Genomic DNA, 25259 nt, shown 5'->3' with positions numbered 1-25259 from the left:
TACCTCCCACTATAGTAAGCTAAGGGTATGCTAATGCAGCAGGAATAAAAAAGGCGTGTATACTTCAAAATGGGACCACCAAGCCGAATTACACTGCCCAGCCTTTTGCATGAGCCGAGCGCGCATTTCGACTCATGTGCTCCCAGCAATAAATGACAGCAGCAGCAAGCCCAACCTGTACCTTGCTCGCTTCCGCAGCGACTGAGCTCCAACAAAACACGGACCAGGGGGCAAAGCTTGCCCGAGCAGGGGAAAGAAGGCACAGCGTAGCAAAGGAAAAGTTGTATTCCCTCCCTGTTTTATGTGCAGAAAACATGCTTCGTTCACTAAAAAAAAAATAGTGCATTGTTTTGTGCACATAAATGCTTGAGTACAGGTCCTGGTATTGGAATTCCAGCTTGTGCACCAGAAATGTTACTCCACCTCTGGCCAGGAGTTAAATTTCCAGCCCTACCAGTTAAGCCAGTCCACTACTCTGGCTTGTTTGGGGGGGGGGGGGGGAGAATAACTAATGCCTTCATCGGCATGGGATTTCCCCAACCCAGTCCTTGGGACACACTTAGCCAGTTGGGTTTTCAGGATTTCCACATTGAATATGCAGGAGATAGATTTGCAGAGCCTGTGTATTCGACAGTTTTCATTGACCACATAGTTTTTCTAAACTGAGGTAGTGCTTTTTAACCTTCATGTGGATCAGCACCCTCATCTTCCTCAACTCCCACCCTCCCCACAAATAAAAAAAATACAACGGTTAGAAAAATGTTCCTTTCTCCACAGACAGGTGCTGCAGGCATACCGCTGACATAGAAGGTGGATACCGTTTTGTTTATTCCATTTTAGAAATTTAAAAAAAAAAAAAAAGCTCCTTCCCTTTGTGTTAGCAGTTAGGATGGCGTCGACCTCACCCGCTGCAGTGAGGCGAGCGAGAAGGCTCACATCACATCGGCGTGCTGGATGCGTCGTGGGGCGTCACTTTGCCCGGGCGGCTCTTGTCCCTCCAGACACAGCTGCGGGCGCAGAGGTGGCAGGAGGCACAGAAGGAGTTGCAGCAGGGGTAGAACCGGCAGGCGCTGACCCTCCAGATGAACCAGCCTGGGGACCAACAGCACCAGAAGAGCAGCGCCACCCCTACAATTAACCCCAGGGTGATGTAGAGTGCCAGAAGAGAAGAGTGGGTGCTCTTATCTGCAAAAGACAAATGCCAGTTTATTAGCATACGTTAAGCTTTCTACCAGAACTGTACTGACGCGAGGTTTACTGTATTTTGTATTTATTTTTTTGTTCCTCTTTGCAATGCAGTTCAATGCGTTATTCCACGTTAGCTTTCAAGTCACACATGATCTCTTCTTCAGTTATTTGATATATCCATGAAGCTAGAACCTAGTCAAGGATATGGGAAAAGGCAAAGGAAGACATTCGGGCCAGAGTGTATTTTGTACTGATTCAGGTTCAGGCTAAAGTACAGTCACTTCATTCTCATGTTCTTTTATTTCTCTGTTTCCTCCAAGTTATCTTGCCATTGGCCAGTGCTTTGATGTTGTTGGCTGTAATCAAGTCTACGCATTCAAAAAGTGATCCAAGTTACTGGTGGAACTGTTACCTGGGCCTTCTGTTGTATTGCTTTCCTTAAGCTGAATTGTGTGATAATCAGTCCACCTGAGGGGATAATTTCCCCCACCCCTTATCCCCTTGGCTGCTCTCTCTGATCTATGGTAGCTAGAGGTTCACTACCAATTTTTTTCATTACTCTATTTATGCGCATTTTGTCAATTCATCTCTAGCTCATTGGAGTCTAGAAGCAGTCATTCCCAAATGGGTTCACGGTTTGGAGCTGCTCTTTGGTGGAAAGCAGTCAGATAGATATAGATGTGATCAGCCTCCAAACTAGGCCCTATGTCACTATGTATGGCTCTAGGAGAGAGTCTGAGTGTGTGTGTGTGTATGTGTGTGGGGGGGGGGGGGTCCCTTGACCACTTTTCTGTGGTTTTACAAATGATTGCAGGGGCTTCCCCCCTCAAGGGAAATGGTCCGAGGCTGGAGGAGGGTTTCTCCCCAAGAGAACCAACAAAGGGATCAGGATATGGCCCTGAGGATGGAGGAGTGATCTGAAGTCTCAGCATCTGGGGAAGACCAAAGAATGCAGTGGTTTCATCGGGGGGGGGGGGGGGGTACTCGGGACTTCCTTACAAATGCCTTTCTGGGAAGGAAGCCAGGTGGCAGTACATGGGGAGACAATTTATTCATTTTCAGCTGGGAGAGTAATGAAGTGTCCATGTGTGAAATGAGCATTGAGAGAACTGTGAATATTTTTTTGCTACTGAAGGAGAGGGCTGGAGAATGCTTAGAGGATAAGCCATAGGAAGTTGCTAAGAAAAGTTTTGTTCCTGTGGCCAAGCTGCTGCATCATTGCTGTAGAAACCTGCGAACCCGGATCCAATCAGTGTCTTCCCTTTTAACTTACATACACCAAGTGAAGAGGCAAAGTCACTCCTTGTGACCTTGGGCAAGTCACTTTACCCTCCATTGCCTCAGGTACAAAAACTTAGATTGTAAGCCCTCAGGGGATAGAGAAATACCTACAGTACCTGAATGTAAACCAATGTGATATCTTGATTGAGATCGAATGTCAGTATATAAAAAAAATTAATAATAATAATAATAATATACATTATTTTCATTTTCAAAGCCCTCCCTTCAGCCACCAACCTGGTACAGCCTACTTTTCTGGACAGTTACTGATCGATTGCGTTTCCTTAGGGTCTGCCCTTGGTATCATACCAAAATGTCAATTGAACACAAAATACAATTAAAACAATACTCTTCCTATTTGTCAAGGCCAGGTCATTGCCCTGATGCCTCTTGGTGACTTAACAAAGCATGTGAGCCCCCAGCAATGCTTCCTAAATATAAGGGTAAAAGTGCACACGAAGGGGCCAAAATGCCTGCACTTTTAGTCAGACTGCGGGCGGTGAAGTTCCAGACACAGCCGCTGCACGTGCATAAATCATTATTTATTTACCTGTGTGCACAGCTTGAAAATTGTCCTTGAAAGCAGCAAATGAGAACCAAATTCAAGCAGAGAATTGTGGCTTTTAAAAGCCAAATGTTGGGCTGCGGTGGGAAAATTATTATGCATAGCAGCTAAAGGATTGCCATAGTGTTTGACCCATGTATGCAGCTCTGAACTCAGCATATCTTTCTCTGGGCACGGAGATTCAGCCCAACTTAGAAACTGCTGCTATTCACCGAAGAGAAAAGGGTTTTGTTATTAGTCGTGTGTGCTGTCTTGAGACTGTGCCTTTTTTCATGCTTTCCAATGTTAAAAAAGAACTATATAAAAAGGATCAATGTCCGTCCGTAAGTCTCAGAAAGAGGGATGGAAATTCGCCAGCTTTGGCATACAGAAAGAAAATGTGAATGTCAGGGATAAGTTTGACAACCAGAAACATCGGGTCAGTATCTTCAGAGAACTGAGCCTCTTAAAAAATAAAAAATCCCCATTGCTTTCTATGGAAAACTATTAGAAACTGTTAGAGCTGTCAGACGGCTGCCCTGCACTCCATTCCAAATGCCCCCTCACGCCTCACCTCTCACTTTGCCACAGAGCAACACAGGCAGACAGACAGAGGGGAAAATATCTAAAGAAACAGGCATTTAAAAACTGAGACAGGATGGTACCAAAAGTCATTTTCAAAGCCATCTCCCCTACACTGCCAAAGTCACATACACTCACACACCTCTCGTACCACAGACACTTACAAATCCACATACCTCCACCCACACACACACCAACCCACACATTCCTACAACCACAGTCCCCTCACACACAGCCACACCCTCCATAAATACAAACCCATTCCAAATCCCCATACACCCCTGTTCTCTTGCTATCCACCCACACCATACATACCTTATCCTGCACAATCTTACATTCACGCAAACACACCCACATCCACCCCACACATGCTCCCATCCACAGCCACACAAACACATCCAGGCCAACTCCCTGTACAGTTCCATTCACCTGCCACACACACACATCCCCCACCCACACAACTTACCCCAAAACACCCCAGCACAAACATATCAACACTCACCAAATGCGCACACTCAGCCCTCTAGGCAAACCCACAACCCACAAACTGTGACTGAATGCGCATCGATTCTGATCTGAGTTGATAAGGTGGCATAGTGGATCGAGTAGGCCTGGATTTAGGCATAGATAATGTAGGTGCCACATTTTTATAGGCGCTGGAGCGTCACTGCCCGCTGCCTTGTCTAGATGTAAGCCTGCTGCCGCAGTGCCACATTTCTCCTCTAGCGGCACCGGCTCTAGGGCGGCGGCAGCAACAACAGAAGATTTAAGAAAATTTGGCGCAGGGCTTCCTGCAGCTCTTGTGCGCTGGTGGAACCCACGATGCCCCGCCACTCGAGTCGGTTTCCATAGGTAACAAGAAGTAGGAGGAGGGGGGCGGGACGCACCACAGGTCTTCCTGTTGTTACCAAGAAAACACCCGCAAGGAACTGGGGGGGGGGGGGGGGGCTGCTGCGGGCTCCATGAGCCCGCGTCACCTTAGAGGTCTCGCGTTGTCTTTTTGTGGTCGCTGCTGCCGCGGGTGCTGGCTGAAGATCCCTGCTGGCGGAAGGGCCCGGATGTCGGCCCGGCGCCTTCAAGGATCTGGCACTGTAGGCCAAAATCCGGGCCTGGCTGCAGCAACGATCCATGACTTTCGCTCAGTAGAAATATTTTACACTGAGAAGCCTGTCCGGGAGGGTGCAAAGGACGTTCCATACCTGACAGGGATCCATGCTGGAGGAGTGTATCTGGAGCAGGCGGATGGCTCCTCTCTGCTGGTCCACAGCTCATGTTTGTGAGCCGCACCCCCCGCAGAGTTAAGTTGTCTGCAGAAGTGCTCGCTGCTTTCGCAGGTATTGCTGTAGTCACGGGGCCTGTGGGCAAGGAAAAGACGACGATGATGATGATGATGATGATTTAGTAAGATCCCTTCCCTTTTGGACATTCCCAGAGGTAGCAGGTGGTGATCTCCACACTTGCCTGGCTAATAAGACCTGTCCTCCAGAAAGTTCTCCCGAAACCTTTTCGAACCCAGCTACACTAATAACAACAAATTCCACAGCTTAATTGTATGTTGACAGAAAAATATTATCTTAAATGTGTTTCAAATCTGCTACCAGTTAGTTTCATGGAATTTCCCCTAGTGCTAGTATTATTTGAGAAGATAAATAACTGTTCCCTACTGATCTGTTCTGCATCACTCATGGTTTATAAACTTCTATCATGTCCCCTCTCAGCTTTCTCTTTTCCAAGTTAAAGCGCGCTGACCTGTTTAACCTCTTTTCATAAGGGAACTATCCCATTCCCTTTATCATTTTTGTTGCTCTTCTCTGTACCTGTTCTAGTTCAGTTTTTGAGATGGGGTGACCAGAACTGCACACAATATTTCAGATGTAGTCCCACCATATATCTAAACAGAGGTGTTATGTTATGCTCGGTTTTATTCCCCATTCCTTTTGTTCTGGGTTCAGATCGGGCACTCTGGCATTCTACCCGGGGGCATGAACCCCGAGGGCTAATCTCACTGGGGGTCTACACTGGGAGGTACCTGAGGAGCTCATCACCTGCATGCATACAGGAGTTCCTCGGGGGCTTACCCAATGTAAACACACACACAATCACTGGGATTATACTCAGGAGCTTGAAACCAAGAGTGGAGGAGTAGCCTAGTGGTTAGAGCAGTGGGTTATAAACCAGGAGACCAGCATTCAAGTCCCACTGTTGCTCTTTGTGACCTTGGGCGAGTCACTTTACCCTCCATTGTCTCAGGTACAAACTTACAGGCCAATACAGTACATGCGCTCCGACAGTACCGGGAAAGTGCACAGAAAAGCAGTAAAAACTGCTTTTCTGTGCCCCCTCCGACTTAATGTCATGGCGATATTAAGTCGGAGGTCCCAAAAAGTAAAATAATAAAAATTAAAAAAATTTGAATTCAGCCCGCAGCTGTCAGGCCAAAAACCAGACGCTCAATTTTGCCGGTTTCCGAGCCCATAGCTGTCAGCGGGCTCGAGAACCGACGCCGGCAAAATTGAGCGTCGGCTGTCAAACCTGCTGACAGCCACCGCTCCTGTCAAAAAGGAGGTGCTAGGGATGCACTAGTGTCCCTAGCACCTCCTTTTCCCCGTTTCTACCGCACCACCTAATTTGCATACAGCATCGCGCGCACCGGGAGAGCGGGCGTTCGTTCGCTCTCCCGTGGACTTTACTGTATCGGCCCGTTAGATTGTAAGCCCTCTGGGGATAGGGAAATACCTACAGTACCTGAATGTAATCCACTTTGAAGTGCAGTGAAAAGTGGAATTAAAATATAAGAGCTTATTCCCCACACAAACACTGATTTTGCACTTCATGGCTCCAGGTCATTTTGAAAGGTTTATTTAAGCAATAAAAGGATAAAACAGAGAATAAATAAAATCAGATAATACAGAAGAGTTAATTGCAAATAATAATAACCACTAAAGAGAATACCTATATATGTATGTAACCCAAAAAGAGCACTAATGTTTTACTTTCATAATCAGTCAACTTTCAATAAACCTTTTATTACATATTTGAGTACAAACATTAAAAACACATGTAAAGAGAGCAATTCATATATAATATATAATCCCTCTACCATTTATCAAAATATTCCTAAATGCTGATACATAGAAACTTAAATACATACAATAAATAAAAAATGCCTACCACACAATAAGTGAAGCAACATTAATTGCCACTAAAAGACCACATATAGCCCACATTTACAATCATACTACAATACATTCAGCACAATTCTATTTGCATATATAGAGAATAGACAATGGAAAATGAAAAATGAAATACAAACAGAATTGCAAAGACAACAGGAGACTGTATACAGCTTCAAGAATATACAAGAAATAATATAACATGGGGTAGCTTAATTTATTCACTCTAGTAGTATATATATATATATATATCAAAAGAAACCTCAACTGAAGGGAGAGGAGCACTAATGATAAATATATAAAAAGATTATTGGAAAAAAAAACCTTTATTAATTACTAACTTAATTAAAAACAACAGACTCCAAATAGTACACACCACAATCCATAATATATTGGGCTTGGTAGTGTGTCTGTCAGTGTTCACGCATGTTCTCCAGCTCGCCAATAGATGGCGCTATAATATATCAGGCTTGGGGCGCAGGTGGCTCCCTGGATGCCTTGGAGGCTCAAACATGACGCAACACCAGGTACAAGAGGTACTCCAGGGGGAATTCTTCAGCGGCCATCGTGGGACAGGCTGAAAATAGCTGAAGAGACCCTGGCATGCCGCGAACGGAGCGCATCCCGCAGCACGCGCTCCATTCGCGGCGAAGATGAAGGTTCGGCACGCCGTTTATGGTAAAAAGGGAAGACCCCGTGTGCTGCGATCGGCGCGCCCGGGCCTTCATCTTCGCCGTGAATGGCACGGGTCCCGCGGCATGCCGGTGAGAGAGAATGTGTGTCAGGGAGGGGAGGGGAGGGTGAGAGAGAGCAGGAGGGGGCGAGAGAGGGAATGGGGGGGGATGTTGTAGTATGGGGATGTGTGTGTGTGTGCCAGAGAGTGAGGGAGCCGGTAGGAGGGTGTGTGATTGTGGAAGGGACACTCTTACAGTGAATTTCTAGGGAAATTCTGCTCAAAACAAGAGCAGATGTGCCAATAAAAAGCCTCGCCACCCGGGCGTAGAACGGGTACAGTTGCTAGTTGTTTAATATACATACATCAGACAAAACTTTTACAGACAAGAAATAGTGGATCATGTGCAAACTAACTTGACAAAACAAATTTTGACATTTACTGAAGAGCACTTAAATATATAGACCAAAAATAGTACCAGCTCTATCCATGAAATACAATGTGTTGGTAAAGACCATGAACCTGGCTAAATACAATGTTGCTGTTTGTAGAATGAAAGAGAACAATGTTGCTATTTGAAAAGAGACACAATTGTTTCTTAACTGGCAACAATGTATACAAGTGTGTAGACCAGACAAAACACAACTAATTAAACATCCATGACAAGGTGCTCAATCACTCAATTACTTCAAGAGCACATAGACACACAGTTCACAAAACATGTTCCAAATAATAACAGACATTGCTGTTTTGGCAAGCTTCAAAATATTAGATTACAACATTCAGTAAAAGCTGCACACATTCCCCCCCAACCCCAGCAAAAAAAAAAAAAAATTAACCTAAAGACTAGCAAAGCAGCTCATGTGCCCACATTGTCAAGCTCTCATATGGCACTGCTTAACAAAAGTAAAAAAAACTTGGTTCTTAAAGATAACGGGCTAGCTTCAAAGAAAGCTCCACCAAATGTTGGAATTTAAAGTCCAGGGTCAGCTGTAATATCTCAATCTCTCTCCACACACACACACACACACATATATAGTCAATACTGAAAAACTCTTCAAGAGATGGGATAACTATACAGTAATGAATAGTACAAATGTGATGCGTGTATAGATATTAATTGAATAATCTTGTGAAAAGTCTAATTTTCCACATTCTAGCAGTCTACAAATTTGATAGTGTGTGTGGTTGTGATGAGTAAATGCATATGAGTGTTGTTATGGATTTTATTGTAACCATATATAGGTGATATCTGTTGTAATAAATTTAGGTTTTATGCATTTCTAAATTGGAATAAAATTGTGTGATATTTTATTTTATTTAAAACATATTTTAAAATATATGGATGCAATCTTATTTTCTTAGTATTATATGTGTGTATGTATGTGTATATAGATAGACAGATATAGATATAGATATAGAAAAGCTAATGAGGCAGGATAGATCTATATTCAAGTGTTCTAGAAATAATATACTCAAAGTTGCAAAACATGAACACTCATGCAAGATTTAAACAAAAAATGTTATGCAAAATACAAAAATATTTCTCATATAAATAGATTTTTATTAGTATTACAAAAGTTATTTTTGATCAAACTGACTAAAAACAAATTACTTACAAAATCATATCAATGGTAAACCTTATGGGGTAGATTTTAAAAGGTTGCACGTGGGTTGTACGCCCGATTTTATAACATGCGCTCTCAGGCGGGCGCATGTTATAAAATCCTGGGTTGGCACGCGCAAGGGGGTGCACAAAATCAGAGCGGTCTGAGAGGGAACTTCCCTTCTCCCTAGCCTGACCTTCCCACCCCTTCCCCTAACCTTTCCCCCCCCCCCCCCCCACCCCTAGCCCTACTCTAACACCCCCCCTGACCTTTATTTTACCTTTTGCGCCTGCCTCTGGGCATGTGCAAATTGCACGCGCCGGCCAACTGCCAGCGCGTGATCCCCGGCACAGCAGCAAATATGGCCGCTGTGCCAGGAGCCTGACCCCGCCCCTGCCCCACCCTCAAACCGCCCACACCCCTTTAGTAAAGCCCTGGACTTACACGTGTCCCGGGGCTTTATGCGCGTCGCCAGGCCTTTTGAAAATAGGTCCGGCATGCGTAACCTTTTTAAAATCCGGCCCTATATGTTTAAAAAAAAAACCAAAATCACAGTCCTAACTGTCTTGATGTTTCTTATAGTCAAGGTGACAACAGTTTCAACTGTGTGCTTCCTTAACTGCAAGTAACAACTCTTCCTTAGCTTTGCTGATTGACTTCCTAATGCCCTGAAGGCTACATTATAAACCACGCCTCTTGACAAAGGGTCCTTTGTTGCACCCTAAAAGGGCTTCATCAAGAGAAGGAGATCCGGAAAAGAGACAGAATGTCTCTTATGCTTTTTGCATAATTTTTTAAAAAGAATTTGTATAATTATGATATTTAAATTTTGCATGAGAGTTCATGTTTTGCAACTTTGAGTCTTCTGTATTATGTGATTTTATTTATTCTCTGTTCTATCCTCTTATTGCTTAGAAAGACCTGGATCTGTGATGCACCTAGACAGAGTACGTATGTGTGTGTGTGTTTTTACTGGGTGAGCCCCCGAGGAAGTCCTGTGTGCATGCAGGGGATGAGCCCTCAGGTAACTCCCAGTGTAGACCCCCAGTGAGATCAGCCCCCCAGGTTCAAGCACCTGGGCAGAATGCCAGAGTGCCTGGTCTGAACCCAGAACACCATTCTGTTTGTTTGCTACTGCACACTGAACTGTAGATTTCAACATATTGTCCACAATGCCACCACTGCAAGCAGTTTATGAAACACAGAGGTCAATATTTAAAAGATTTGTACAGGTACGTTTTTCTAGTTATCCAGGCCAAACCAGAGATTTTAATATGCCCTCCCCCCTCCCCACACCCCCAGCTAACGTTTGCGTAGGTAACTTGTTACCCAATTACAAAGCGGCAATGCTGGGGGGTGTTCCTGGGGCATGGTTTCATGTCAGGCGAAATTAGCAGGGTAAGTCTGGTTTACAAAATATCTGTCTGAAAATTATCCGGATTAATTTATCTGGCACCCTTACCTGGATAACTTTCTCGCTTGCTGGATTGACCAATATAGACTTCTGAGATAATAATGAATAAATAAATAAAAGATCCTTTTCCTGGATGGTTAACCTCTAATGTAGACTTCAACATTGTGCATCTATAGTTAGGATTACATTTCCATTTTGATGTCCAGTTCCCTTGTCTGGCAAGGTCCTCCTGCAGTTCCTCTCAGCCTCTTCTAGCTACTTTGAATAATTTTGTGTCATCTGCAAATGTGGTCACCTCACTTGTTGCTCCCTTTTCTAGATCGCTAATAAATAAGTTAAACAACACTGGTCCTATGCAGATGCCTGGGGCACTCCACTATTTACCTCTTTCCCCTGGGGAAGATGGCTATTTAGTCCTAGAATTTGTTTCCTAGCTTGTAACATTGACTCCTGTTCCATGACCTTTTAAATTCCTGAGGAGTCTGTCATAGGAGACTTTAACAAATGCCTCCTGAAAATCGAAATACACTATGGGGTAGATTTTAAGAGGCGCGCGAACAGCCTACTTTTGCTTGCGCATCAGACTCAAGCAAAAGTACGCTGGATTTTAGTAGATACGCGTATCCACTAAAATCCTGGATCGGCGCGCGCAAGGCTATCGATTTTGTATAGCCTGCGCGCGCCGAGCCGCGCTGCCTCCCCCCGTTCCCTCCAAGGCCGCTCCGAAATCGGAGCGGCCTCGGAGGGAACTTTCCTTTGCCCTCCCCTCACCTTACCCTCCCTTCCCCTACCTAACCCACCCACCCGGCCCTGTCTACACCCCCCCCTTACCTTTGTCGGGGGATTTACGCCTCCCGGAGGGAGACGTAAATCCCCGCGCGCCAGCGGGCCTGCTGCGCGCCGGGCCGCAACCTGGGGGCGGGTACGGAGGGCGCGGCCACGCCCCCGGGCTGTAGCCACGCCCCGTACCCGCCCCCAAAACGCGGCCGACACGCCCCCGAAACGCCGCGTCGACCGGGCCCGCCCCCGACACGCCCCCCTCCGAAAACCCCGGGACGTACGCGAGTCCCGGGGTCTGCGCGCGCCGGTAGGCCTATGTAAAATTGGCTTACCGGCGCGCAGGGCCCTGCTCGCCTCAATCCGCCCGGTTTTGGGCGGATTTAGGCGAGCAGGGCGCTGAAAATCCGCCCCTATATTGATCAGCTCACCCTTAGCCACATGCTTATTCACACCTTTAAAGAATTCTCATAGATTAATAGATTAGTAATTTCCATTTGCTAAATTAATGTTGGCTCTTCCCATAATCCCTCATGCTGCAGTTGCATGCAGCTCTTGTACTCTTCTTCCCAGAATACCCCGTGCTATGGTTACATGCAGCAGCTATACACTGACATTTTTACACTGACCTTTACACTGAGCTGGAGGATGAATAGACTGATCTGACCCATCTCCGCAGTTATCGATGCCTTTGTTGTCACACACTAGGCTCATGGGGATGCATTTGCCATTCTGACAGTGGAAATATGGCCCATCATGGCATTCTGAGTAGTTGAATCCTATAATCAAATAAAGATTATGATATTAGATCTACTGAATTTCCACGCTTCAAATTAATCTTCTCATACACACATAGCTCTCCTCGAGTTCTCTAACATGCTGCTCCTTCTCAAAAGTAGTTATAAGCAGAATACTGGTAGCAGGAGAAGGGCTGGCAGTGGCAGCTCCCGATTCTTTCTCCTGGCTCCACAGCATTGTTAACAGCACCACAACTGTCAGAAAAAAACACGACTCATAGTCACTGGATGCAGCTAAGTCTGAACTACAGTAAAACAGCCTAGACAGAGAAGGCTAAAGCACACTGAGCAGTAGAATCAAAAGGATAGCACCTGAGTGGTTCCTGCAGGCCCCTGGATATCCAGGAAAATCTCTGAGAGAGATACAGTAGGTGACTCACTAGAACTCAATGGGCCCCATAAGGGCCCTGATCGATGGTTGGATGACCTGAAAAAAAATGCCTATGCTGGGGGTAGCCTGAAGAAGGCTCCTGCAAGGGTCAGGGCCAGGAAAAACGGCAAATGTTGGCTCAATGGGCAGGTGGAAGAGGCAATGATGGCCAAGGAGAAACTGAGAATTTCAGACTGAGAGCTCCAGAAAAAGCAGCAGAGAGTTTGCCATGAAATTCACTTTTATAAGAGTGTAGCATCTCTCCAACTTCTCGCCAAGATCTGTGTGGCTGCTTAAATGATTATTGATGAAGTTCCATGCTCCCTGTGGTGCTGTACATGTCCCTCTGCACCAGGGGCCTATTTCTGAGGTTAGCTGCTTCTCTTGCCTGAGTGACATTTCCTATTCAGGTCCTGTAATTGTTTGCCTTTTTCCTATTGCCTCTGCAGCACTGACCTTTAGCTTGGGGGAACCTTTTCCTGGATTTGCTGTAATGCTTTTTTAATTAATCAGCTGCATAAAGAATTGGAGCAATAAATTGCTGCTTATAATGGTCCATCCAGTTCAACATCTTATTTATTTATTTATTTATTTATTTATTTATTTATTTATTGTTTTTGTTATACCGAGTTTCATGATAGGCATCACATCAACCCGGTTTACAAATAACAAGGAGTGTAAAGCATAACGTAACGTAAAAACCAATATTTTCAATAAGAACCTTGAACTTTAAATACAGTGAATCAGAAAAAGGGAGAGGGAAAGTTACAAAAAACAAGGAAAATAAACTTGGGATGGAAGGGGAGAAATTGAACAGCACAATATTTACATTTCAGCCTATCTTGTTTCAGATAATGGCCTACATTTTAAAAGATATTACATAATTCAGTGATGTAAGCACAGTGAGCACATACAACACAGACTAACGTAAAGGAGGAAACAAGATGGAAGACATAGGCTCCAGTCTCAAATTGGCTACTGTCATAGAAAAATAATGGGATTAATAGGAAATAAATTATGCTCTCAGAATGTGGGAATAATAAATTCTACACTTCTGCCAAAATTGGTAATGATTGTGACAAGACAAGCTTACTGATTGCCAGTTTGCCTCATCTAGGATAATTATAAAACACAATTGTGTCCGTGCATAGTTAGGAAGGTGAGGATCAGGATAGGTGAGAATCAAGAAAAATGGTGATACTATCTATCATTTCTAAAGCACTACTAAACAGATGCAATGCTGAATAGATACACATAAGACTTGCCATACTGGGTCAGACTAAGGGTCCATCAAGTCCAGGATTCTGTTTCCAACAGTGGCTAGTATAGGTCACAAGTACCTGGCAGGATCCCAAAAGGTCAACAGATTCCATGTTGCTTATCCCAGGGACAAGCAGTGGATTTCCCCAAGGTTTATGGACTTTTCCTCCAGGAATTAGTCCAAACCTTTTTTTATATGTGGCTACACTAACATCTTTCATCACATCCTCTGGTAATGAATTCCAGAGCTTAATTGTGTGTTGAGTAAAACAAATATTTTCTCCTAATTATTTTAAATGTATCACCTAGTAACTTAATTATGTGTCTACTAGTCTTTGTATTTTTTTAAAAGAGTAACAACAGATTTGCATTCATCAGTTCCATTCCACTAATTATTTTATTCATTTATTTTATAGACCTCCTCGGCTGTCTCTTCTCCAAGCTGAAGAGCCCTAACCTCTTTAGCCTTTTCTCCTAGGGGAATCGTTCTTTCCCTTTATCATTTTGGTTGCCTTCTCTGGACCTTTCCTAATTTTGCTAAATCCTTTTTGAGATGCGGTGACCAGAACTGCACACAGTACTCAAGGTGTGGTTGCACCATAGAGCAGTACAGAGGTATTGTGATATTCTCTGTTTTATTCTCCATTCCTTTCCTAATAATCCCAGCATTCTATTTGCTTTTTTTGGCTGCCCCTGCACACTGAGCAGAATATTTCAACATATTATCCACAATGATGCCTAGATCCTTTTTCTGAGTTCATTTTATTGTCTACAGTGTGCTTTTGAAATCTAAAATGGGACACAGATGGTACTTGTTTATATATATATATATATATATATATATATATATATATATATATATATATATATATATATATATATATATAATTATATTGAATGCCTGCATAGATCCCTGTGCATTCTAGAGAAAAAAGACAAGTTCCAATTTTTTTACCTAATCGAAAAGAAGTGAAGTCGCCAACAAAGTCCACCCTGGGCTGCTGTCCTCTAGTCACTAACCGAAGGGTCAGGTAGTTGCCTGTGGATAGGATGGGTCTTGGGATGCTTTTGCCACACAGAGGGGGCCCCAAGGGCACGGCGTTCCTCCCCTTCCCATCGTAGAATTGCACATAGGATCCAGCCTGGCAGGGGTCCTCATTTTCCCCCTCCCTGCCGTGAGGCACTGCACCCCTGGCCCCTGGCCTGGGGGTCTCTGGAGGCTCCTTTGTGGCACTGGTGGACACGCGCAGTAGGCTGTACACCAGAAAGAATCGGAACTGAAACTGGATTTTGTCCTTCGGTGAAGACGCCTCCATGGTCAGCTGGCAGTCTGTTCCCATGGCAACAAAGTAGTATTTCCGTGACTCCTTGTGGGAATTCACAATCATCCCATTGCCCTTGATGATCTGTCCACAGAAATCCACCAAATTAACTAGAAATAGAAAGACAGAAATGTATTGTCACTGTAAAAGGAAAATATGACATATATCAAATAGTCCTGGGACTGTATGAGAACAAAATCTGATAGCCAAAGATAATCTTTAATTTTTCTCAAAATGTTACCAGTTTTGTTGAAGTATTAGGTATTCTGGGATAGCATTCCAGTGCACCTACTAGCAAATCTATTTACATTCTGCTGGCTGGGGTGATGTTAAGAGCAGGGCTGGTGCTTCCAATAGGCAAACTAGAAACTAGGCAGTTGCCTAGAGTGCCAAAATTTATTTTTTTTGGGGGGGGGGGGGGGGTTTGGCAAAATCCTGCCAGCACGAATCTCAAAGGAGTGCTGTGCCAGAGCCAATACCACCAAAGAAAGGAGTGTCGATTTGGAGGTAAGTTGAGGGAGGGGGATGCATGACCAAAGGTTTGCCTAGGGTGCCAAATACTCTTGCACCAGCCCTAGTTGAGAGTAGACTCAAACTGTTAGGGATTGATTTCCTCTGGCACTCCCTGTAGGTCATATTCTGTCACAGGTGTCATTTCCAACAAGTGCAATAAGATCAAAGATGCCTACGTACATGCATAAACCGTTGTGACGGCATGTTCCAAACAACGGTACATAAAAGTCTACAAATAAAACAAATTGCAAGCAGTAGCAGAGAAACCCCATTCAGCAATTCACTCCTATTCTTTACAGCAGATACAGAGGAGACATAATAGCTTTTTCTGTAGTGAACAATGGACAGTGTCAGAAAACAACATGTGTTATGAATAAAGACTGATCCTTTTATTTTGGTTGTTGATAAGGATGTGAATTTATTACTGGCCAGATATCCCTTCTGTGAGCAGAGGATAAACAGATCTACCAGGTAGGGCGCATATCTGCGGAAAGAGCATAGGTATCAGAACTGATACAGCAAGAAGAGCAAAGCACCCTTTTAAATCTTTTAATTGACTGCTTACTTGACCAGCTGCCTACCAATTCAGATATGGCTATTTTATTCTCCAGCAAATTGCCATTGAATTTGAATGGCTAATAAGAGATTACTCCTGGCTCTTATACACAGCATATCACAAATATCATTTAAGAGAGTCAGTGGCACAATTGTAGACCTTCTCATTTGCATTTCAGCAGCGGAGATCTACTTTTTCAACTGCTCCCACAGTGCATCAGTGCTAAAAGTTATAACTAGCTGAATAAACAGAACTCAATTTGGGTTGCAGAGCTACATTTACGGAGCGGCAACAAAAAGGATTTCAGAAAAGTGGTTGTGAAGGACGAAACTGAATAACTATGATCCAGTAACAGGAAAAGCCAAAGCAAGCAGTCAAATAAAAAATATTTTTTTACATTAACAGTGGCACTCTTTAAATTGAATTTTCACCAAGATGCATAATAACGTAACCCATATAAGGTAAAAAAAAAGAAGAAGAAGACAAAGGTTCCCGGAGTCCAGTTTCATTCTAATTGCCTAATGGTTGTGTACTATCCATGGCAGCCCATGGAAAAAGGTACAGAACAAGGTCTTTTTCCTACCTGAGAATTTGTTTAGGATTGGGAGACCACTGATGTCAGTAACACATCTCATACTGCTAAGTGGCTTGCTGCTCTCCTTGGCATCGGGGGGGGGGAGGGGAAACGGATTGGTCAGGATGAAAAATATATCAAACCCCCAGGGGTAGAAGATAATCAAACTACCTGCAGTCTGTGCCAGACTTTATTTCCACAGACTCTGTACCGAATGACAAACAACTCAGCAGCCTCTGAAGGTGACCTCTTTGTCCAGGGAGGTTTGCATCTGCAGGGCCCGCTGGCATCCTCAGTCGCTATCGGCCAAACAGGAGGAGGAACAGATAGGAAGGGGGCAGAGAGAGATAGTGAAATGGGAGGAAGAGATGGATAAGTGCTGGCTGTGGCACTTGCTATAGTTTTTTTTAATTTCTAACCCCCTCCTGGTTCACTGCTTTGCCAGTTTAATAAGTCAGCTGATTGCCAGCCTCTGAATATAGTAGCCTTATCATCTATTTGTTATTCATATATTTCAAGAACCTTTTGGGGCTGGTTTTGCAAAATTATCAATATTTCTTTCAGCTTATTTGTCAGATTCTTCCACTAAACTTCCCCTATCCCTTTCCCTTTCATGAATTTAAGGACTCTTCTTTGTCTCAAGTTTATTTCTTGCTTTCCTTACTGAATCCCATGGAAATGATCTTTTTTTTTTTTTGGTTCCAACATTTCTTTCCCATGGATGTAACACCCCCATTCTGAATCAGCTGTATAATGCTTATCCATTTCTGCAAAGCTTCTGTCCTCATGTCTTCCCTCCATAGCCTGGAACAAATACCAATTAATATGGTGATTTATAACTCCTAAACATTTACTAGCGAAGTTTCCAGGGGGCTTGGAATGCTGGAATCCCACTCAGTGGATGAGAATCCACACATCTTCCCTGGTTCAATAGGGTTTCCACCACCTTCTAAAGACACATTTCCATAGCGGCAGACTTAAAAAAAAAGGTTCCAATGTAACTGTCCTCTTTCAAATAAAAATGATAGACATCCTCAACCTATTACAATCTAAAAGCAAAGTTCTCATTGGGACTGGTCATGTGTTGCATGACCTGCTCTGACTTCAAGCTGCCACATTCTTTTGTGTCTTTGCTAAAAGTTCTCTGCGGAACAGTTGTGTGTGTATACAGTGTTAGTATGCAACCTTTGGGGCAGTGGGGACAAGGAAGAAAAACACCGTAAAAATAATCAAATATACCTACAGGAGAGGGCCAGCTTGGTGTCTTCATCTGAAATGACTCACTTACTTGTCAAAGTCTCCTGCACCGTTTGAACACACCACTGCCCTTCTCCAAGGATCTATTGAACAGGGCCTTCAGCGGAGCTGCCAGCATTTCTGGGAGCAACTTGAGTATCCTGGGAATGATCTCATCCGGCTCCATGGCTTTGTCCAATTTCAGTTTTTCTAGTTCCACCCAAACACTCTCCTCTGTAACAGGCCGATACAGAAAGAATCGCGGAAGAGTGGACGAGCGCACAGGCCAGTGTCCTGTGCGCGTGATACAGTAAATAAAATTATGCTAATTAGGGCCCACGGAAAAAGGAGGCACTAGGGACACTAGTGCATCCCTAGCGCCTCCTTTTTGACAGGAGTGGTGGCTGTCAGCGCTCAGCGGGTTTGACAGCCGACGCTCAATTTTGCTGGCGTCGGTTCTTGGACCCACTGACAGCCACGGGTTCGGAAACTGGATACCGGCAAAATTGAGCGTCCATCTTCCGACCTGCGAGCTGCGGGCTGATTTTAAATTTTAAATTATTTTTTACTTTTAGGACCTCCGACTTTATATCGCCATGGTATTAAGTCGGAGGGTGTACAGAAAAGTAGTTTTTACTGCTTTTCTGTACACTTTCCCAGTGCCGAGAGAAATTAATGCCTACCTTTGGGTAGGCGCTAATTTCTGAAAGTAAAATGTGCGGCTTGGCTGCACATTTTACTTTCTGAATCACGCGGGAATAACTAATAGGGCCATCAACATGCATTTGCATGTTGCGGGTGCTATTAGTTTCAGAGGGGTTGGACACGCGTTTTCAACGCACTATTACCCCTTACTGAATAAGAGGTAAAGCTAGCACGTCGAAAATGTGCGTCCAACTGCGGGTTAACAGTGCGCTCCGCTGGAGTGCACTGTACTGATCCACCTGTAAATGGGAATGTATCTACCCCATTGTCATTGGTATTCTTGCCAGCCAGAATCGAACCTTACTGTTTGGTAAATAACGCTCAGGGCCTTGGAGATAATTCCACCACCTGACAGGGAATCCTGGAAAGTAGTGAGCTTATGAAAGGTATACAAAGTTTGGAAATGTGAAGCCTTTGGAATTGGCGCTGACCCTTGGAGTCTTCATTGAGGACCTCTGCCCAGTGATTACATACATATAACACCTAAATACACAGTATAGAGCAGGGGTTCTCAACTCAGACCTTGGGACACACCTAGCTAGTCAGGTTTTCAGGACATCTGAAATGAATATATATGAGATAGATTTTCATGTATTGCAAATCAATCTCATGCATATTCATTGTGGATAACTTGAAAACCAGACTGGTTAGGTGTCCCCCAAGGACTGGGTTGAGAACCCCTGGTATAAAGTATTAAAAAAAAAAACTACGGCTACCTTTGATTAAGCACGAAAAAATTCAACCAAATAAAAATACAGACAAAAACTACAATTAGAAAAATCCAGCCAGGACAAAATAAAAATGCACAGCCCAGAACAACCTTCTACAACCAAAACCTTCCTCTACCAGTTCCCATTGATAGATCTACAACCCACAAGTGCAATATAATAAACCAACTCATGTATAACACTCAACCAAGCGATAAGCAGTCTCTTGTCCCAAGCAGATTCCTCATGGGATTCAGAAATGAAGGCTTATGAAAAAATCCAAGCCCTCCCCTTCTTACAAAAAGATAGATATTGGTAATTCAGTTTGAGCCTTATCACCAGGGGGAGCCTATTCCATAGTGGGGGGGTTACCATAGAAAAGGCCCTAGCTCTCACTCATGTCCTACAGACGTTCCTATGACAAGGAACACAAAGCAGAGGCCTTTGGCTTAGTCTTAACTGGTGTCTCGGGGTTATACCAATCTAGCTCGTTTCTCAAAGGTTTCTTAAAGGTTAGGGACAAGATCCCAAGGTGTGCCCTTGTGCCGAGAGCAAACCAGTGGAAGAAGCGCAAGAAAGGGGTGATGAGAGCTCACCTCAGGCACCCCAACACTACCCTGGCAGCAGCATTTTGGACCACTTGTAGCCTATGTGATCCACTCAGGGATGCACACGCACAGGCAAATGGGCTATTACAATAGTCCAGTTGTGAAACTGCCAGGGCATGAATCACAGTTTTAAATGACTTGAGGTCCAAAAAGGGGCAAAGCCTGCTTAGGGATCTCCAATTGTTTCTGTTTCTTTACTGAGCATAATCTTTTCTTTCACCTTTTTATCAATGTCTCATGGAGACAGCCATACAGAACCACTAAGAAATGACAGTGGTACAAAATAGGGATGAGAGAATTAGTTCAAGAGAGGAGGTCAGATTTCTCAGTAAGAAAATTTGTGTGGTAAAAGTTTACAGGAAAAAGAAATGCAATAACTTTCGGTTTGGATTTTAAGTAGTGAGTAGAGAGCCCTTGTTAACATTTTTTTTTATGAATCTAGAGCTAGGAAAAGGTGTAACACTGACAGCATTGGAAATTAATGTCCTCATTTCAGCCAGAGAACACATAGAACACAAATTGTCATATACGTTACCCTGACACACGCACACTGCCCCACAACAGAACAGGTACAATACAGGTAGCAGCAGTGCAAGCTACACACACACACTGCCCCACAACAGAACAGGTATAACACAGGCAGCAGCAGTGCAAGCTTTACACACACACACACACACACACACACACACACACACACTGCCCCACAACAGAACAGGTATAGCACAGGCAGTAGCAGTGCAAGCTTTACACACACACACACACACACACACACACACACAGCCCCACAACAGAACAGGTACGATACAGGTAGCAGCAGTGCAAGCTACACACACATACTGCCCTACAACAGAACAGATATAGCACAGGCAGCAGCAGTGCAAGCTTTACACACACACACACACACACACACACACTGCCCCACAACAGAACAGGTACGATTCAGTTAGCAGCAGTACAAGCTACACACACACACACACACACTGCCCCACAACAGAACAGGTATAGCACAGGCAGCAGCAGTGCAAGCTTTACACACACACACACACACACACACTGCCCCACAACAGAACAGGCAGCAGCAGTGCAAGTTTCACACATACACACACACACTGCCTCATAACAGAACAGGTACGATTCAGTTAGCAGCAGTACAAGCTACACACACACACACACACACACACTGCCCCACAACAGAACGGGTACAATACAGGCAGCAGCAGGTTCAAGCTTTACACACACTGCCCCACAACAGAACGGGTACAATACAGGCAGCAGCAGTGCAAGCTTCCCCCAAGTTTCCCCCACACTGCCCTGCAATGTACTTGTACTTTGCAATGCAGAGACTACCTCTTGGAGTAGTCAAGGAGTTGAGATATCCATGTTCATTCTGCATGGCTGAGATAAAAGAAAGAGACTGACAGAAAGAGTCAGTATGAATTGCATTCTGTGACTAAATGAAGCATTCAAAGAGCATTATACTCCAGTTGTTCCGGCTTCCTATTCAAAGTTTCAGTTGCTCTTTTACAGGAAAGCAATAACATCACTCACCATGAGTAGATGAAGTAAAAATTAGGAAAACAAAGACATACCAAGAAGGGATCAGTCTGTAGACATGAGAAAATATGAGCGCCTTATGCAGCAGGTGTTATAAGAGGCAACTGTCAAACCTGGGGGTAGCTTGCTGATGCAGCGCTTGCTACCCTTAATAACTAAGTCCGATACTTTTGATGCAACTCCAACATTGCTCTCTGCTTTCACGGCAATGGTTAAGGGAAATTGGATTCAAACAGCATCCGAAGGCCCTGACCTTTACGGTATGGGAAACTGATAAGCATGGGGGTAACCAGCACAGCACAGCGCAGCAGATACTGGCATAAGCTTGCTGGGCAGACTGGGTGGACCATTTGGTCCTTTTCTGCCATCATTTCTATGTTTCTTGGGCAGCTTGCAGATCCATGGGTATTTTTTTGCTTATAGAAGTGAAATATTATGAGCCAGTGGGGACAAAAGGTAGTTTTTTTTATACATGTACTTTGCTTCTGTGTTATCACCCCTTTTTGCAGTACAACCCATGCACTTTAGCATTCCTTGGGATCTTGCCGCTGCCTTGTCCCACTCTTGTGCTAGCTTGAGATCATCGGATATAATTGCCCTGAGATCCCTCTCCTGTTTGCTATACATTTGATCTCACATCCCCCCCCCCCCACACACACATGCCATTATATTCTTCTTGCTAGGATTTCTGTACATGACTTTACATTTTTTTTTCACTCTTAACAGCCTTGCAAGTTTTGGTAGCTGTTTAGGTTATTGCAAATCTTAGGGATTAAGACATGGTGGGGAGGGGGAGATCTTGCACGTTCATCTAACCAGGATATAAGAACATAAGAAAATGCCATACTGGGTCAGACCAAGGGTCCATCAAGCCCAGCATCCTGTTTCCAACAGTGGCCAATCCAGGCCATAAGAACCTGGCAAGTACCCAAAAACTAAGTCTATTCCATGTAACCAAAGCTAATGGCAGTTGCTATTCTCTAAGTGAACTTATTAGCAGGTAATGGACTTCTCCTCCAAGAACTTATCCAATCCTTTTTTAAACACAGCTATACTAACTGCACTAACCACATTCTCTGGCAACAAATTCCAGAGTTTAATTGTGCGTTGAGTAAAAAAGAACTTTCTCCGATTAGTTTTAAATGTGCCCCATGCTAACTTCATGGAGTGCCCCCTAGTCTTTCTACTATCCGAAAGAGTAAATAACCGATTCACATCTACCCGTTCTAGACCTCTCATGATTTTAAACACCTCTATCATATCCCCCCTCAGTCGTCTCGTCTCCAAGCTGAAAAGTCCTAACCTCTTTAGTCTTTCCTCATAGGGGAGTTGTTCCATTCCCCTTATCATTTTGGTAGCCCTTCTCTGTACCTTCTCCATTGCAATTATATCTTTTTTGAGATGCGGCGACCAGAATTGTACACAGTATTCAAGGTGCGGTCTCACCATGGAGCGATACAGAGGCATTATGACATTTTCCGTTTTATTCACCATTCCCTTTCTAATAATTCCCAACATTCTGTTTGGTTTTTTGACTGCCGCAGCACACTGCACCAACGATTTCAGTGTGTTATCCACTATGACACCTAGATCTCTTTCTTGGGTTGTAGCACCTAATATGGAACCCAACATTGTGTAATTATAGCATGGGTTATTTTTCCCTATATGCATCACCTTGCACTTATCCACATTAAATTTCATCTGCCATTTGGATGCCCAATTTTCCAGTCTCACAAGGTCTTCCTGCAATTTATCACAATCTGCTTGTGATTTAACTACTCTGAACAATTTTGTGTCATCTGCAAATTTGATTATCTCACTCGTCGTATTTCTTTCCAGATCATTTATAAATATATTGAACAGTAAGGGTCCCAATACAGATCCCTGAGGCACTCCACTGTCCACTCCCTTCCATTGAGAAAATTGCCCATTTAATCCTACTCTCTGTTTCCTGTCTTTTAGCCAGTTTGCAATCCACGAAAGGACATCGCCACCTATCCCATGACTTTTTACTTTTCCTAGAAGCCTCTCATGAGGAACTTTGTCAAACGCCTTCTGAAAATCCAAGTATACTATATCTACCGGTTCACCTTTATCCACATGTTTATTAACTCCTTCAAAAAAGTGAAGCAGATTTGTGAGGCAAGACTTGCCCTGGGTAAAGCCATGCTGAGAAATGCAGAGGGAATCTGTACAGAGCGGTGGTTACAACCCTTAACAGAAATATTATGGCTGCATTGAGCTTCCAAGAAGCCACTGGCGTACCCTGCATGGAGTGACCAATGTGAGAACCCAAATATTAACAAGGATGGGGAGGCTGGATGTTTTTGGGAAACAGCCTTATTGATTTTGGTGGCGGTGTGCATACAAAAATTAGGTAATAAGACATGGAAGGGCACCTGAGTGTTGGATTAAATATTGGTCTTGTAAGAGTCCAAGAAGAAGAAGAAGATCAGGCCTGAAATGGCCTACCAGCAGAAATTATGGCAGTCAGCATTGTAATTGATTTTGGATTTGCTTGGGACAGATATGGAGGGCAGTGATACGCAAAAGGGTGAGAGGTCAGATGTAAGACATGGAGGGGAAGGAGGTAGTTGGTGGTGTTTTTTGTGTATGGGAATTTGTATGTGCATCTGTCCAATGTGTTAGACATCCATAAAAAGACTCTCAACTGAGAAGACTAGAGAGGCCAACAGATCTTTATCTAGTACATAGTAATGATGGCAGATAAAGCCCCAAATGGTCCATCCAGTCTGCCATTGTTTACTATGTTTCTATATGTTCTTTGGGCAAAAAACCCCAACTCATTTGTGTGACTTAACTCATGTCATTTAAAAGACTATCCTCTGTTCTCAGAAGGTACAAAGGATATGGAAATGAACTCCAAGAATTTGTGGTTCCAAAGTTAAAATAGCCAGAAAGCCCCCCACTCCTCTCTGTGTTATAGCGCAACAATTTTAATATAACAAGTGATGAATTGCATCGTTTTCCTCTAATGAAGTGGATAGGGCTGATGGGTCAAAACATAATCAGATCTGGTAAACTATTTGGCTGTAAATGAAATGCACATAATACAGTTAATAAAAAATATGTATAGAAGCTGTATTTTGTTGTAGGAGTGGATGCAAAGGCTTTACTATAGTCTCTAGCTGGTTACAGCTGGGAAAGAGCGAGATCAGTCATAAGCTTGGGTGAAACCCAGGACACTGTAAATTGTGACTATCACAAGAAAAAACGATAACGTGTATAGGGGTAAGGGAAGGAGGGAAGAAGGGAAGAGAAAGAAAAAACAGGTTCTGGAGAAAGCAGAAGCTCACTGTTATCAGGAGGGAGGACCAGTCTGGAATCCCAGCTAAAAGGATGTGGAGGAAATAAAGAACACTATAGAAGCAAGAAATGGAATAATTCATACCAAAATCAGAATTCAGTTACAGGCTGAAAAAAAAAAAAGAAGAAAGAACATGTTTATAGATGTAATATCTATGACAAATTGACTGGGAAACAATCCTTTCCCCGCCCCCCCCCCCGATTTTATTGTATTCATTCATTCAGTTTATTTCCCGTGCAGTGAAGGTGAGAAATTTCAAAGCGAATAACCTACCTGTGTCTATGGCGTGGACGGCCAGAGCCATAAAGCTGAGCAGGGCAAACAGGGCTGCTATCCTCTCTGAATGGATCCCTTTGCCTTTGACCATGCTTGCATTCCTTTCTAAGTGCTACTAAGTTCCCCAAATCCTGTGCTGAGGGGAGAGAGCAGGATGCTTTTTCTCAGCCTGCAACAGCTGTGAGCCTGTGGGATTAGATGACCTACAGGCTCC

At 43.8% G+C, this 25259-nt stretch overlaps 1 protein-coding gene across 1 annotated transcript; it reads right to left on the bottom strand.

The window, feature by feature from the left end:
• Positions 1-937: 937 nt before the first annotated feature.
• LDLRAD2 (low density lipoprotein receptor class A domain containing 2) lies at positions 938-25136 on the bottom strand. Its single transcript, XM_029578044.1, has 5 exons — positions 25043-25136; positions 14863-15098; positions 14622-14820; positions 11869-12018; positions 938-1185 (listed from the first exon to the last, which is right to left on the bottom strand). Exons 1-5 carry the CDS (start codon positions 25134-25136, stop codon positions 938-940), a joined length of 927 nt encoding a protein of 308 aa, XP_029433904.1.
• Between the last annotated feature and the right edge of the window lie 123 nt (positions 25137-25259).

This window comes from Rhinatrema bivittatum, chromosome 15 (assembly GCF_901001135.1).
Source record: "Rhinatrema bivittatum chromosome 15, aRhiBiv1.1, whole genome shotgun sequence".
Lineage (NCBI taxonomy): Eukaryota > Metazoa > Chordata > Amphibia > Gymnophiona > Rhinatrematidae > Rhinatrema > Rhinatrema bivittatum.
The sequence above is the reverse complement of the archived record's forward strand: the minus strand, read 5'-3'. Positions and strand labels throughout refer to the sequence as shown.